General features: G+C 32.4%; 1 protein-coding gene across 5 annotated transcripts in view; it reads right to left on the reverse strand.

Annotated features, from left to right (window-relative positions):
• Positions 1-4,445: 4,445 nt before the first annotated feature.
• SREK1 (splicing regulatory glutamic acid and lysine rich protein 1) overlaps positions 4,446-16,692 on the reverse strand; it is a 36,364-nt gene continuing 24,117 nt past the window's right edge. Inside the window, exons 8-12 of one of the 5 annotated variants that reach the window (XM_044663464.1) lie at positions 15,141-15,260; positions 13,597-13,923; positions 9,926-10,021; positions 7,499-7,643; positions 4,448-5,853 (exon numbers count right to left, since the gene is read on the reverse strand). In XM_044663464.1, coding sequence (XP_044519399.1) covers positions 5,701-5,853; positions 7,499-7,643; positions 9,926-10,021; positions 13,597-13,923; positions 15,141-15,260 — 841 coding nt within the window. In that variant the 3' untranslated portion in view covers positions 4,448-5,700. Of the gene's footprint in view, positions 5,854-7,498; positions 7,644-9,925; positions 10,022-13,596; positions 13,924-15,140; positions 15,261-16,692 lie in introns of all 5 variants that reach the window. The other 4 variants (XM_044663456.1, XM_044663471.1, XM_044663489.1 and 1 more) reach the window with 4 other exon arrangements.

A 16,692-nucleotide genomic window follows, 5' to 3' on the forward strand; every position in this document is an offset into this window, starting at 1 on the left:
TATATATATATATATATATATAATGCAGTTGTTACCTAAAAAAAAAAAAAAGCACCCCCCTATCATTTAGACATAGTTAAGTGGTTCTGCAAATAAAGCAGCAGGCCTGGAATAAAAAGAACTGGGTTCATACCTAGCCTTAGACACTTCTCCTAGCTATGTATCCCTGGGCAAGTTACTTAACCTCAGTTGCCTAACTATTACCACTCTTCTGCTTTGGAACCAATACTTAGTATTGAGTCTAAGATGAAAGACAGGATTTTTTTTTAAAGCATAAGCCTACCATTTAGTCAATCACGCATCATTATACTAAAGATTGTCTTTCTCACCTCCCATTATTCTTCTGTAGAGGTTAGTTAAGTGGTAATGGTATTGAAAACTACATATATTTTCAGATCCTTTTGATGGATTTTTGGCTGATCCTCTTTGAAAAAATATTCTTTGTTATATGGAATAGCTCTCTTGGAGAGAAGGGGGTATGGTTATGGGGGCTACTTAGGTTAAAAACAATATATTCTGTAAGTGTTAAAAATTAAAGGTTGGACTAAATATATAAGAATGTGGTCGCTGAAAATGTATCACTCATCAGAATGACTTTTTATGGTAGTTTATTTACAAAGAGTGAGAAAGTCAGGAAATCAGTCTGAACCAGGCAAGGCTTCAGAGTCCCCAGCAAAGGGGGGGCCAAAGGTAAATTAAACAGGGGTTCTAGTCACAAGGCCTCCTTCAAGACAAAGGGCCTCTCCAAAAGCTAAAAGTGAATAACGAAGGCAGAAAATCAAGAGTACTATACTCCTGATAAAAGTATTCTATTAGTCATTACAAAAAATACTCTTTTGCATCATAAAAATATACCATTTCATTTTTTTAAAGTTTAGTCACAAAGATTCAATTAACTGGGCAATGAATGTAGTTCTTACCTATAAAAACAAAATTTGGGGTGGGGAATCAGTGCTGTGCAAAATATCAACACCTATAATGGAAACACTCTTCTGTCAAGGTAATCAAGATGGTCCAATGTTCAATAGCCTCAAAAGTAATTTCACAGAAAAGCTACTACTTTCATGTGGCAAGATGACCCATGAACTATAGAAGCATAAATAAATAAATAAATAAATAAATAAATGTCACAAAGTGGTGAGATTTTAAGAGTTTAATTTTATTAAAAATATAGCAACATAATAGCAGCATCATTGGACATATCTTTACTAGTACCATTTAAAATTGGCTCTACCCACGAATATATACCACTCATGTAGCACAGCATTTCTTCAGATGTTTCAATTTTAATCTCTTTGCTTTATTATAAAAACCAAGAGAATTATGTAACAAGCATTATTTAATACAACTAAATGAGATCAAAACGTGGGATATTAACTGAATTGATTGTATGGCTACATAGTAAAGAGCTAACTAAAAATAAACTGCTCTGAAAATCAAGGAATTCTTGAGTAGATCCTTCTATGCTTTATTCCCTAGCAGTTCATTATCTACTGGTAGCCTAAACTGGCACAACTTCATTAGTTCTAGATTCTCCAAGTGATTTCCAAGAATTTGAACTTACATTCAAAGCTGGAAAGTAATTGTTTATGCTTTAAAGTTGTCTTAGAGCAAGATTGGAGGGACCTAAAAACAATAAAGATTAAGTTCTTCCATTATTATGTTAAGTGCCTCAGAGGTGAAATGCATGCAAGATCGTTCAAAACTTGGCAGTTTTTAATTTGAAAAATTAGCAAGGTAAGGCGACATTTAAAAATCAGAAGAGACAAGAAAACAAAATTTATTTAAAACAGTACAATCATAGAAGTGTCATATTTAAGACTGATATAAATTGATCATTGAAATATAATTCTAGGGCAGAGAACTGAATTATAATAGAATGAAAATAGACAAATTATGAGTTAACAAATCCAACCTAACTGAACATGGCCAAAAAGTGTAGCTGGTTTAGTGGCTTTTGCCTTAGGAATTATTTTTATTCCAAGGCAGGGGCACTTCACCAAAGAGTATTTTGAAAAGATAACTCACTGTGCAGCCCAAGATTAAGAGGGCCCATTTATGCCCCTGCAACCTGTAAGGTAGGCTGAGGCACATTTGTTGAATATGTTAGATAATTAAATTTCAATTATTTATGCTGAAGGAGCTTCTTTCCAGAGCTGTCAATTCAGCACCTTTTAAGAACATTAAATTATTTTTGAAGTTTGAAAACAATCTGATTTTAAATTTTCAAATGTTAATTCAGCAGATGGGTTTAAAATAAGCCACTTTGAGCTGGCTCAATAGAAGAACCTACTGAATGGAGAGGTAGTATAAAATAAAATTATGGAAATATATAAGGAACATTTGACAAACTCAATCCTCCTATTTAAGAGCCCACAGAACTAGAATCTTAAGTTGAATGGTACTCAATTTGTGAAAGCTAAATTATTCAAATTGATGGTTTTGATTTTTTAAAGCACACCATATATAGCTTAGTTTCTACTAATTCAGCTGCTAGAAAATAATAATCAACCCATACACACAAATACTTCAATAGGCTTAAAAAAAAACAACCTTGCTATATGATTTCCACAGAAATAATTCATTAATAAGTTCCTTCATTTGAAGTCTAAACCCTAGATTTATGTGACTTTTTTTATTCTAATATATAAAGATAGGTGACAGTCTGGAAAAAAAAACTAGATACTGATAGTTCTGAAAATGGTTAGCACCAAAGAGAAAAATCTCTTTATCGAAAATCATCTTACGAGTATTGGCTATTTTAAAATACATGTTGAAATCCAAGTCTATATAACATTTCCAACAATAGTGAAGTACTTTAGCTTCTCCAAAAAAAAAAAAAAAGAATTCTGTAACACAGGGGGAAAATAAAGAACAATGAAAGTATTTGCTGTAAAGTTAATTTGCATTAGTTTAAAAATTATATTGAGTAAAATGATAGACATTTTTCAAAATTAAGAGGCTCAGTTTATTAAACCAAACCAAGGATGAACTAATTTGTTGTTTGTTCAGTATGTAACACTGTTGAATTACAAAGCTTGCCAGAAGACAAGGCATGTGGATTATCTACTATGGTCCCAGAAAAGAATATTTAAGAATTTTAAGAATAAACTGTTTAAGTTAAAAAAAAAAAAATCTACAAACTAAATAGGTATTAAATCTCAAATATTCCTGTCAAATGGGAAGCAAGAGAATGAGGTGATAAAATGGAAAAATCAAGTCAAGTCAAAAAATCAAGCAAGTAAATTAAAACATAATAAAGCAATAATGCTGAAAAGGAAAATACATGTTGGGTTTTTTTAGGACAACAGTGCTATCTCTGAATCTGGAAACCATTGCTATCAATCAATCTCTCACATCATTTAGGAAAATCCCACATTATAATCTAATTTCATTTCCCAGAACTTTAAGAATTTATAAATCATTTACTATTCATTTTCCAATTTTAAAAAATCAGGACCTTTGATTACTAAGATTATTTTTAAAGGTGAATACCAAGAAAAACCACCACCAGCAGCAGCAGAAACCAAATTCATTTTAACTAACACAAGGTTCATTTAATTAAGATCAGAATCAAACCAAAAAAGAGCCTTAAGAGACTGTTTCATAAACAGCCTATAAGCATGCACTTTTCAAATGAAAGGTCTATTAAACCAAGTAGAATAAGGACAGGATTATACTAAGATGCTCTTCTGAAATGCATAAACAAAAACTTCCCTCTAAAACACTTGGTTTTATTAGTGAAATGGTATTAAGGATAACAAGGATTCAAACAATGTTTGCTCTACACTACTTACATATCATAAATAAGACAGTTGTTGCAAGACACACAACCCTCTGGTCTTTCCATCCACACAAGTTAACTCTTTTATGAGAAATAAGCTGTTTTACCAGCCAACTGAATGTGGCTGAAGCATTAAAATTGACCATCTATACTTTACATAGTAAAGCATTTTACAAAGTTTTTAATGTACACAGTGGCAAAAAAAACTATAATTCTGAACATGTGAAGAGTGATTAAGCAGCTTCATAATCAAACCAGGATTCTTTACTTGAAATATGGGAAATTTTCCATTCTCCACAAAACTTTAGTTTCAATTGTAATAACCATATGAGGAAAATCGAATGAAAAGCAGATAAGAAGCACACTATTCAGCTTTCTAAATTTACAGAAATAACTTCCCATGAGGTAAGGCAACTGAGTAAATTTGATTGTATTATGTTGCATTAAAATAATTATACTTGATTTAGTATTAAGAGCTAATTAAAAGGTATGACTTCTTGGGAAAAATCTAACAATGATGTAAGGAATCCTGAAAGCATGAGTTGAGCTTTTTGGAAAAAAATCTTCTTAAATGTCATTCTCCTAAGTAAGTGCTTTCTTATAAAAAGCTGACCCCAAGAATGACTAATCACTTATAGTTTAAACTCATAAATTTAACCCTTTGGGGGAGGGGGGGGAGAAAAAGCCATACATACCTCTATCCCTTTCAGGTACAGTTTTTGCACATCACATAACCAGCATTAAAGAAAATGATTGCGAGGTAATGATTAAGGCCATCCAATGTAGAGAATTAAAGGGCTTCCTTTGATTTAGGCAAAATAAGAACATGCTTCACTTTCAGCTACAAGAGTACAAAACCGATGGTCCCCAAACTATATTTCTGCTTCATGCGATAAACCTGTCCTTAAAGACCTAACCTCTTTCTTGTATTAGGTGAACTAAGAAGCTGTTCTTCCACACTACTTACACATTCCTCTATGGGGGTGGGTGGAATAGCTATCTAGGTTCAGTATGAACTGAGAATGACTAGCACATATAAAATACTAGAAAACACTAGAAGGCACTAAAGCTTCAGCTTGTGCTCCCATAGCCTGTTTTGAAAACTAGGTTTCCTTATGTTAAGAACACCTATGCCATTTGCAGCTGACCAGACACAAAAATAAACTTCAAAATATTAACAACAAAGGTATGCTCACTTTGGGAAGAAAAAAAAAATTAAGCATATTAGTATTCAAGATGGTTGCTCTTCCTTTTCTTGGAATGGAACAGTTAGCATGCACCACTTAACTTTTTTAAAAGTCCACACATTTAGCAATTTTAATCTGAAAAAATATTTTAGATAAAAGAACTGTTGTCCCAAATAGTGAGCAAATGAAAACCTATTAATAGGCATTTAACACAATCACTGTAAAACTGTGAAGTAATGTTAAAATGTCTTACATACTTTTTTTTCCATTTACAGGGGTGTATTTATATTTTTGCACCATTTTCAAACACATCATCAAACAATATATATTGAAATTAAAACATAAAAGCAAAGTACAAAATTCAATAACTAGCAGTATTTGAACAGCCTCCAATGCATTATCTTTTTCATTTCTGAGCATTGCAAATTCAGATCTTTTATAATGGTCCTTGGCAAACACTAACAAATTATTTCACAAGTAGGTCAGCCATCATGGAAATGCACAGATTTTTGATGAGTCAGGGTGGGTAACATTCCTTGTTTTCATGATGCCCATACTTGGTTTCCTTTCTCTTTAATAAGATGACCATAAAGTCATCTGACGACTGTAAGAGCTATTCATACATATCTATAGTCGACTGGACTGCTTTACTGTTGGCTTCTTAATGAGAGAATTAAAAGCTTTGGATTCCACTCTACAGCTGAGTTTAGTGGTACAGATCTATTGGCCCTATACCATTTCTGCCTTGGCAGTAAGGTTTTCTTCATTTGGTTGGCAATTCCCATTGTGCTGTACTTTGTTTTCATCAGTCTTTGGAGCTTCTTTGTCATCACCTATTTTTTCACCTCCTATGTCTGGTACTTCCTTAGTCTGTTCTTTCTCCTAGAGAGTGTTCAAGACACAGAAATGTATTTTTCAAGATTATTTTATCATCTTAACACATACAATGTCACTAAATTACTACACTGTTACTAAAATTACTAAAAATGCATTTTTCAACCAACTTCAAAAAATTTATAACACATTTTAAAAGTTGCTGGACAAACAAATCTGCTGAGGGGAGGAGGGTGCATTCAATACCGGTATTAAAAAAACTTAGTAGGGGGCAGCTGGGTAGCTCAGTGGATTGAGAGCCAGGCCTAGAGACGGGAGGTCCTGGGTTCAAATCTGGTCTCGGTAAGGTTAAGGTAAGGGTTAAAAAAAAAAAGAATAAGAAATAAGACTTCTGATTTGGGGTCTATGTTATTTCTACTTAGATTTCTTTTGAGATACATATTTGCTTCAGTAAACTTTAGTAAATCAACTTCAGCCATTCTGATAAAAAAAATCAGGATATAATTGCTTTAGTAATGTAAAATTAAAATCTGCTTACTTGAATTAAAAATTTCATTTATATTAGGCTACATGCCAAATGAATAAGCTTTTTTCAAGTTTGTAAGATATTTTGGAAATATATTAACTGAGAGAACATCGGTAAGATATGATTGTATTTTAAAATCATGTTAGTACTAAGGATAGGCTCATGCTAATATAGGCAAAAAACTAAGATATTTACAGTAGCTCTGGATAAAAGTTAATTTCTGGCATCCCATTTTCTTTCTTTTTCATTCCTCTTTTCTCCCCCTTTTGCCCAGAACAGGGTTCATTATGAGAGTACTAGTTCCCTTTCTCCAATATATTTTTTCTTTCTTTTGGTTTTCTGAATTGCAAAATCTCTCTTGATTCCTTGAAGCAGATGAAAACTGGCTTACCCTGCTCTTTCAGTCAATCAGGCACTTCACTAAGGTTTTTTTTTTTTTAAACCCTTACCTTCCGTCTTGGAGTCAATACTGTGTATTGGCTCCAAGGCAGAAGAGTGGTAAGGGTAGGCAATGGGGGTCAAGTGACTTGCCCAGGGTCACACAGCTGGGAAGTGTCTGAGGCCAGATTTGAATCTAGGGCCCTCCTGTCTCTAGGCCTGACTCTCAATCCTCTGAGCTACCCAACTGCCCCCCTTTCTTATTCTTATTTCTATGTGCTCAAAAATTTTGTATTTCTATGTTTATCTTCTTGAAATGGGGCAGCTAAGTGGCTCAGTTGATAAGAGTGCCAGGGCCTAGAGTCAGGAAAACATGAGTTCAAATCCAGCCTCATATGCATATTAGCTGTGATCATCAGGGCAAGTCAGTTAAACCTGTTTACCTTGGTTTCCTCATCTGTAACATGAACTGGAGAAGGAAATGGCAAACCACTCTGTTGTCTTTGTCTAGAAAATCCCCAAAGGGGCACAACAAGTCAAACAGAACTGAAAACAACTCAATGATAAATAATCTTCTTTGTTGGCAATCTTCATAGTTTGCAAATTTTACTTCAAATGTCATTCAGTTCAGCAGACATTTATTAAGCAACCACAGCAAAGTTTATTTTATTTGCTCCCTTCAAAAATCTATTTTAATACTGACAAGAAAACATTTTTGTGAACTAAGCCATAGAGACAGTATTGACCATTCATTAATTGAAATCTAAATATTGGATGACTATTTATTACCTTCAATGTACTTGTGCTCTTTTCCAATTTGTCTTTCACATCTTTGTCTTTAAAGCTCTTTTTCTTAGATGTTGATCGTTCTCTCTCTTTTCTTTCTATATTTTGGTCTTTTTCTTTTTCCTTCTTTTTATCCTTCTTATTTCTGCTTAAAAACATTCATCAAAACCATCAATTTATAAAAATGTTGAAATGAAATGTCACATTTCTTAAAAAATAGTCTTAAACACTAACCCAAAACTTCCATAAAATAATATTGATTGCTCCCACATAGTCCTTATTTTTTTAAATTTTCAAATGTCTTACTTCCTTGTAGGTCAGTGGTTCCCAAACTTTTTTGGCCTACTACCCCCTTTCCAGAAAAAATATTACTTAGCGCCCCCTGTCACATACTATCACTACCCCCTTACAATTATTCACCGCCCCCAAATGCACCTGTGGCCATCACCGTCCCCTGAATTGCTGCAGCACCCACCAGGGGGCAGTGGTGCCCACTTTGGAAATCACTGCTGTAGGTCATACATCCGAGTGTTTAAAACAAAGTAGCTTCATTATTAATTTTAGTAGGTCTTAAAAAAATAAGAATTTTCCAAAATTGTGATATTCAAGAACTTTTTGTTTCCTGGCCAAAAAATTTAAAGATGCTCAGGCAGAGCCTATGAAATTGGCTTCCAGGGCTCAAGCATTACCATCATAAGCCTGAAACTTCAAGAAGTAGGCCCAGAATCAACCTCTCTCCTGTTCACTAAAGAAAAATCTCATCACTCATCACATCAGACAAGTTTCCAAGGATAAATCATTAATAAAAAGGAGAAAAAATTTAAAACTGCACTTCTTGTATGAGATTTTTAATGTAATCATATGCTCCAGGAACACAATTCCTTTTCTGAATGGCTTGTTATTACTGTTTATTCTAATATTTTCATTCACTTGACTCAAACAGAGAAAAATGTTTTGTTTTTATTAATACTCTCTCCTTTAGGAACAATATCCCAACTCTTACAGTGTAATAAATACAGCATACAGTTTACAAATCCAAATAAAATAACAGGGGAAAGATGACAAACAGCAGCTCAAAAAATTTTATCTATAAATTTGGGAATGCCCTTTCTGAGTTAAGTACAAACCCATGAAATATACATATATCTCCTACACATCAATAAAAATTTAACCAAAATATGCAAGGTATTTTCAAATAGTCCAGAGTTCAAGATGAAATGGACTGACAATTAGAAAATAAATCATCTTGTAGTCCTATTTATACTCTGGATCAATGTAATGACCAGATATCTTGACCCTAAGAGACTGGCTGATGGCAAAACAACTCTCTCCTTCCCTCAGCAGGGAAGTCAGTAGATTATTGGTGTAGAATGAGATATGTGTATTGTCAGGCACAAGCAATTAGTTGGTTTATTTTGCTTTAAAATATTTTCTTATTATAAAAGAGACTTTGGAAGTAATATTATTGTGAAGTGACAGTAAGGTCAAAACAAAAAGCATCAAAAATTAAGCACAAAAAAAGGGAAAAAAAATCAACAGAACGCTGTTAGTAACCTGACAGTACTGGATTATCTATCTCTCCAGGGAGGTCAAAGAGAAACAAAGTTCCAAAATTTACAAAATACACCTAAGCAACAAAGAACTGGAAACAAAGTAAGTAAAGACTGGAGAATGGCTGAATGTAGGATATGAATGTAACAGAACATTTACTGCACAGCAAGAAATGATAAAGAGGCAGCTTGGAGAGACAGCTTTGAGGCCTGGGTTTAAGTCCTGCCTCTAACACATCTTAGCTGTGTGACAGGGGCAAATCATTAAACCTCTCAGTGTCCCAGGCAACTAACTGCCTAATTTACAAATGAGTCGCTGATCTTCATTAATAATAAAACCACAGATCCCAACATTGTTGTAATCACAGACCTGGACTCCAATCTACCCTTTCCCTGCCCCTAAAATAAAGACAAATATAAGGAATTCAGAGAAATAGAGAAGATCTGAATGAACTAATAAATATTACTAATAGTATTAGAGTGAGATAATGAGAAAAAAAATATGTATACAATGATTAGAGCAACGTAAATTACAGTATCACTAAAAAGGAAACCAAACTTTGATTCTGACTTAAGAGTCCAAAAACTCTTCTGGACTCAAAAAAAACTAATCATCTAGAAAACCAAAAATGAAGCATATTTCCTTCCTCTTTGCACAAAAGGAAGTATGACATAATGTTGTCTACAACATCAGACACTATTGGCTGGCTGTGTTTAACCGTTTTGTTTGGTAACAAAAAGGTTCAAACTAAGTAGAGGTAACATCTAGAAATGACTAATATAAAAAGAAAATGTTATCACTAAAACTTATTTTTTAAACCAATTAAATCTGCAGATTTCCCCTTTATACTCTTCTAAACATATGCTATTATAAACTTACCTCCGGGGTGATGGAGACCGAGAAGACTTCCTTTTTATGGCTTTTGATGTTTTTGGCGATTTAGAAGGACTTCTGCTCTTCCTTCTACGTCTTTCTCTGAAAATTCCAAGATTTGGGTATTTTAAAACTAGTAAATAACAAACAATACTTAAATATTAAAATTTTAAAATTTGGTCAAAAGATGTTGCATGGTCATCTCTAATTTGCTTACATATGTAATAAATTAAACAGATTTACACCACTATGAGAACAATGGAAATCAAACTTCTATAAGTTTATGTTAAGAAGTAAAGTTATTTTGTTTCTTGATCTTCATTTGGTCTTTTGAAATAAGGAATTAGTTCTGTCAAAAGCTACCAGTGGCTGTTTTAGAATCTCAGAATAATTTGTCTAGAATGTATTACTATCAAGGGGTTTTAAGCTATCAAATCATCTCTCATACATACTTTCTAGCTTCTTGTTGCTCCAATGTGGAACAGCACCTTAACAAACCAAGTAACCTTTAATAAATTTTAAGGTCATTGGGGGAAAAAATTACAGATTAAACAATGAAAAATTCACTTTGCTGGTTTTCCAGAAAAGCTTTCCTTTTTCAAAGAAAAAGGAAAGATATATCTAATTCTCTTCACACAATCCCCCATTACAACTATTTTCATAACAATCCAAAATTATTAGTGGTAGCACAGATCTTTTTAATTAAAACATGGTCAAATCTTAATTTCGAACTGATACAAACTAAAAACACTATTTGGAAAAACATTGTATATTGCTACTTTAAGTCAACAAATAAGTAGATAGCCAGGTGGCTCAGTGGATTAAGAGGCAGGTCCAGAGATGCGAGGTCCTGGGTTCAAATGTGATCTCAGACACTTCCTAAGTGTGTGACCCTGGGCAAGTCACTTAACCCCCAGACTACCTAGCCCTTACTGCTCTTCTGCCTTGGAACTAACACACAGTATTGATTCTAAGACAGAAGGTAAGGGTTTAAAAAAAATACACAAGAGCATAATGAAGGCTTTCAAAATTAAAGCAAAAAGAGCCCATCATTTTAACAGCATTACAAAAAGGGGAAAAAAATTACCCAATCTAAACTTGAACTGCAAGTGTTTTTAATTTAGGTAGCCTTGAACTTCTGAATATGTGAAGTTCTAAGAACTAAGGTTAGAAAGCAGGCTAGAGCCAAAGCCTAGAGAACCTTCAATATCACGCCAAGGAATTTTTAATTTATCATACAATGAAAAATCAATAAATTTCTGAACATGGCAGTGAAATAAAAATTTTGCTTTATGAAGATTAAACTTCCTTATGATGTGTTTGGAATAAAGAGAAATTAAAGAGTTGAGATCAGATGCAAGATGACATAACAAAAAGAGTAGAATGTAGGGCTAGGGTTTTCAAAGTGTTCTATAGAGTTAGAACCAGAAGGCTTGACAATTAATGGCTTATGGGAGGATAAAGAAGTCAAAGATACTTCAAAAGTTTTGAGTCTAGGTGACTAGAAAATGTTGACAATGTGAACAAAAAGGATATCAGGAAAATATGGGTTTTAGCATAAGAAAGGTAAGTTTTGAAATCTGAAGTGCCACAGGGATATATCAAGTATAATTATCCACTCAACAGTTAGAAATGTGAAACAAGCTCTCAGGAGATACTTTTCTTGAACAATATACATACAGGCCAAAGGAGTTATCTACATACAGGGTATAAGTGAGAAGTCTTTATAGGTGCTGAAGAAGAGAAAAGAATGAAACCAAAAAACCATGGAAAACCTTAATCAATCAATTAGTACATTTCTAGGGAACATAAAAACTAAACAAAGAAGAGTAAGAAAAAAGAACCAGGATTAAGCAGAAGGCAAGAGAAGGGTGTTTCCAGAAGAAAACTTAACAATGGCAAGTAAAGGATCTTCCTCTTAATACTTTCTACTACACAATGCTCCATTTTCTTAGGAAATGATTAATTTTAAGAAATTTCTTCACTATACAAAAACACTACAAATCAGCTAAACTTAGATTAAATGCATTGACTAATACTGGTACAAGCAGATAAGGAAACCTTTGCTCCCTCAAAGTATACTAGAGTATGAAATGTTGTATAAACAGTCAGATGAGGTCACTTTGAACCGTTTTTCTCTGTTATTGGGGGAAGGAGGAAATAGAATATCAGGAAATTGCTGAAGAGAAAAAAAAATTAGTAAAACTTATCTTTTGATTACTTAACCAAATTAAGGAACAGTTTGTTATATAAAATATTATCCCTTATCTGGACTCTAAAGACCATGCCTCTGCAGCTCAGATATTTAACAGTGGCACTGTACTGCCACCTGGTGACAGGATACCTAAAGAGCAGCAATTCTCAAGAAGTAATGAACCAGCAATATACCATTACTAGGTCTGTACCCCTCAGTGATCAAAAAAGAAAAAGATCTATATTTACAAAAAAATTTATAGCTGCTCTTTTTATGATGGAAAAGAATTGGAATATCAATTGTGGAATGGCTGAACAAATTGTAACATGATTATGATACTACTGTGCTATAAGAAATGATGAGCAAGGTTTCAGAAAAACTTTGAAAAGACCTACATGAACTGATGCAAAGTGGAGTAAGAAGAACCAGAACAATGTACATCATAAAAGCAATATTGTACAATGATCAACTGTGAATGCTCTGGCTATTCTTAATAATACAGTGACCTAAGACAATTTTGAAGGGCTCATGATGAAAAATTCTATCTCCAGAGAAAGAACTGATGGAATGTGAATGCAAATCAAAACAAATTTCTTTATTTTCTTTATTTTTCTTAGTTTGGGGGAGATATTTTGGTCTGTGTTACCTTTTGTAATGTGGCAATAATTTTTGCAAAACTGAACATGTATAACAAATTGCTTGCCTTCTCACCGAAGGGAAAGGGAATGGAGGAGAGCATTTGGAATTCAAAATTTTTAAAAACTAATTTTAGAAATTACATGTAAATGGGGAAAAAAAATATTAAAAAAAAGAAAAGTAAATGATATATATTAAAGCCCAAAGGACAAAAGGAACATAGTAAAATAATAGCTGGTTCTTCCCAAGTTCTGAATAATCAAATAAGTATCAAAAATCTTATCTATGATGCTAATAAATAATATGTCCATGGAAAATTCAACTGACCTCGTAAGGGCTTCCAATTGTAAAATGTAGGGCTGCATTGCATAAATTTTTGACAATCCTTTCTTTAATAATTTACAATTCTATGAAATTTGTGAGGAAGATGGATCAGAATTATCTATTCCATTTTGATCTATACCAGAAACCATTTTGGAAAAAAAAAATATCCCTTAGTATTTTAGGGAAAAAAAGGAATCTGAGCAAAAACACTCTCATTCACAAAATCAACTCTACATTTCAGTAAGAACAAATAGAGCTGTTAAGACTGTAGAAGTAGTCTGTCTGAATTATCTTTCTTCATTGGCCTAAATATACTATAGGGGAGAGATTATCTGCTACTATCAATGTCATGAAATAATAGTAAATGAAGTCTCCTTTCTGAAATTCTTTCTTGGGTTAAATTCACACTAGTTATTTTCTACTTACACAGAATTAATTTCATTCTCCTCAGTTAAAAGTTGTTTCAAATGGTCATCAACACAACTGAGAAAAATCTCAGCAAAAATTTTAAATGTTAGCAAACCTGCTGGAACTACGAGATCTTCTTGATGCATTATAACTTCTGGGAGGTGTTCTGGATTTCTTATCCTTCTTTCTTTTTTCATCTATCTCTCTGGCTCTCTCCTTTTCTCGTTCTCTCTCTCTGTCCTGTTCCTTTTCTTTATCTCGCTCCTTTTCCTGTTCTTTTTCTTGATCTTTTTCTCGATCTCTCTCTCTGTCCTTTTCTCGATCTCTTTCTTTATTTTTACTCCGTTCCTTTTCCCTTTCTCTGTCTCTATCCCTTTCTTTTTCTCTCAGTCTTTCTTTTTCCTTGATCTTTTCTCGATTTTCTTTTTCTTTTTTCTTGTCCCTGTTATAAAAACAAAAAATAAAAGTAGAAAAGGAAAAAAAATCACAGAAATGACTAACAAATGAAGACTTCCTTCTTTAACCAAGACTAATACAAAAAAAAGTTAATAATTAACCTACAATATGCATAATTAGACAGGCAATAATCATTAAGATGTGAAATAATCCACGAGTATAGAAAGCTATTGAACAAGAACAAATTTTGGCAGTCTCTTGTGTGACACTGAAATAAAAATAGGATAAAGACTTTTAGACAGGGAGTATTTTTAGAAATAAAATCTCAAACCTCGGGGTGCAGTAGAACAGGGATTTTTAACGTGAATTAAGTATCAAATTGAACAAAGACAATAAATAAGCAAGTAGTATGTGCCAAGTGTGAACTGCCTACTTATAAAAGTTCAATCTTAAGAATATCATTCTATTTATTAAGAATATCATCTATCATACTATAAAAGTACCTGACTCTCAAGCCTGGACAAATACAAAAGAAGTAAAGGGGATGAGGAGTATGTATGCTTGGGCAACTGATTTTCTATATGCAGATATATAGATATTGCCAAATCTCTATATATCAAGAAGAATGAACTAAGCTGTACTAGGTGCTTACGTCAAAAAGCTGTTCTATAATACAGGAGCTATTGTCGACAGGAACAGATAGAGCTAACAAAATAATCTGGGTCAAATCAATCCCAGCTATCTATAACGAACCTAGATATCAAAACTTATCAAAATGCATAATATGTTTCATTCCAAAATTCACAGGAAAACTTGTTACTACTTTTAATTATCAAATTTATTATGTGGTCCAGGAAAACTGACCAGGAGTCATCTCCCCAATGCTAGCAGTGCAAACACATTTATAAACCAGAGAATATATATTCTTTTGGTGGCTGAAAAGATAATTCTCAATTTTAGTGTGGAATTGTGATTTCAACTTTCACTTAAGGAAAAGAAACAGAAGAATAATTTCAGTCAAGAATCTATTAACTTTCTTCTTTAAAACTATTCTCTGAGAGGGGGATTGGGAGGAATTCTGAGGAAAACTATTAATGATATAAAAAAAAGACAAGTCATCAATTAAAAACTTGGTTTTTTTAAGTGTATTAGTTTAAAAGGAAATAAAAGGATATCTTCTAATTTTTTATTACTGAAAGTCTGACTAAAGAAACCTCATAAAGTTTAAGTAAATTAAGTTTTGTACACTCCCTCCATACTCACCGTGAACGTGAACGAGTCCTTGATTTCCTTCTCTCCTTAGACTTGGAACGTTTTTTGTAGGGACTCTTAGATCTACGTCTATCTTTCTGTCTCGAACGGGACCTATTATGGGATCTGCTCCTACAGGGAAAAAAATTACACAAGATACTTGGACCCAATTCATGATATCTCAAGGAGGGAAAGGAAGTTTCTACTGCCTCTTCTAACTCGTAAAACTACAATCAAGAGATGAAATATCTTTCACCAAATTTTCCACTCATAAACAAAACATCTACAAATTCTGCTTTGGTTTAAAAAATATAAACATTATTTTAAAAGTTCTTTTAATATCAAGCTAAAAAGCATATTTTAAAAACTTTCTTCATTTTTTTGAAGGAGTCACAATATGACTAATTATGGAAATGTGCTGCATAATTGCACATGTATAACCTACATCAAACTGCTTACCATCTCAGGGAGTGGAAATGAAAGAGAGAGAATTTCAAACTCAAAATACTAAAAAAGTGAATGTTAAAAATTGTTTTTATATGTATTGGGAAAAATTATTTTTTAGAACTAAAATCAAACTAAAAACTTAAAATAAAATTTTGACTTAAAAAATTTCTCCCATGGAGTTTTATAATCAAGTATTTAAATTGAAACACAAATCAAGCACATTATTTATCATAAGGCAATTTTGTGGCACTAACTAAAAAATTCAAACTTTCAAAAGTAGTAGTTACCATTCAATTTTATATAAAATTAACTATTTTGAAGATATTTAAAATTTCAAACTAGATTTCCACATGTACATATAAAATGAAATAAATATATGAAGTGCTTTTATGTAGCTTAAATCGTTACCAAGTGTTGACTATATTTGCTATTATATATAGTACTTTATAAATTGACTATATTATTATATATCATATGTACATACTGATGCCTTATGAAATATATTAATATTCAATGATCTGCAATTACATGTTTAATTTATGTCTTCTGATTGGAACTTGAAATTGAATTCAATGGTAAATTGTATTCACCATGGTAAAAGTGAAGAAATGTTTGTGCAAATGTCCCAGTCAAAATGACTTCAAGAATCTTTTTTGTCTTTATATCTATTTATAACTCAAAATTTAAGTTATTCCCAGGTTTATCTTTATGGCATTACTAACAACTGTCCAAGATGTAGATTTCAAGTTCAACTTGAATTTTATCAGTTCTTCAACCAGTAACTTCATCAATTATTTGATAACAGGCATTAAGACAAAGTTATAGCTTTTAGAAACAGATTATGTAATTCAACTTATAATTTACAAGTCACTGAATGTTAAAACTTAACTAAAGGTTCTAACTTAGAGTCCTTGATTTTTAAAAAAGCATCAATAATATTTGAATTTACTAAATTCCAAAAGGAAAATTCCTCAAGTTATCTTTGGTTCTAGCAACCTTTTATTTTTATATAAAAATTTAACCTCTAACATGATTTTTTAAAAAGAATAATATTTTCTGATTAGAATGAAATAGTATAAATAGTTCTCTCTTTAGCAATTAAGTAACATGTAAATAT

Source organism: Gracilinanus agilis, chromosome 1 (genome assembly GCF_016433145.1).
Source record: "Gracilinanus agilis isolate LMUSP501 chromosome 1, AgileGrace, whole genome shotgun sequence".
NCBI lineage: Eukaryota > Metazoa > Chordata > Mammalia > Didelphimorphia > Didelphidae > Gracilinanus > Gracilinanus agilis.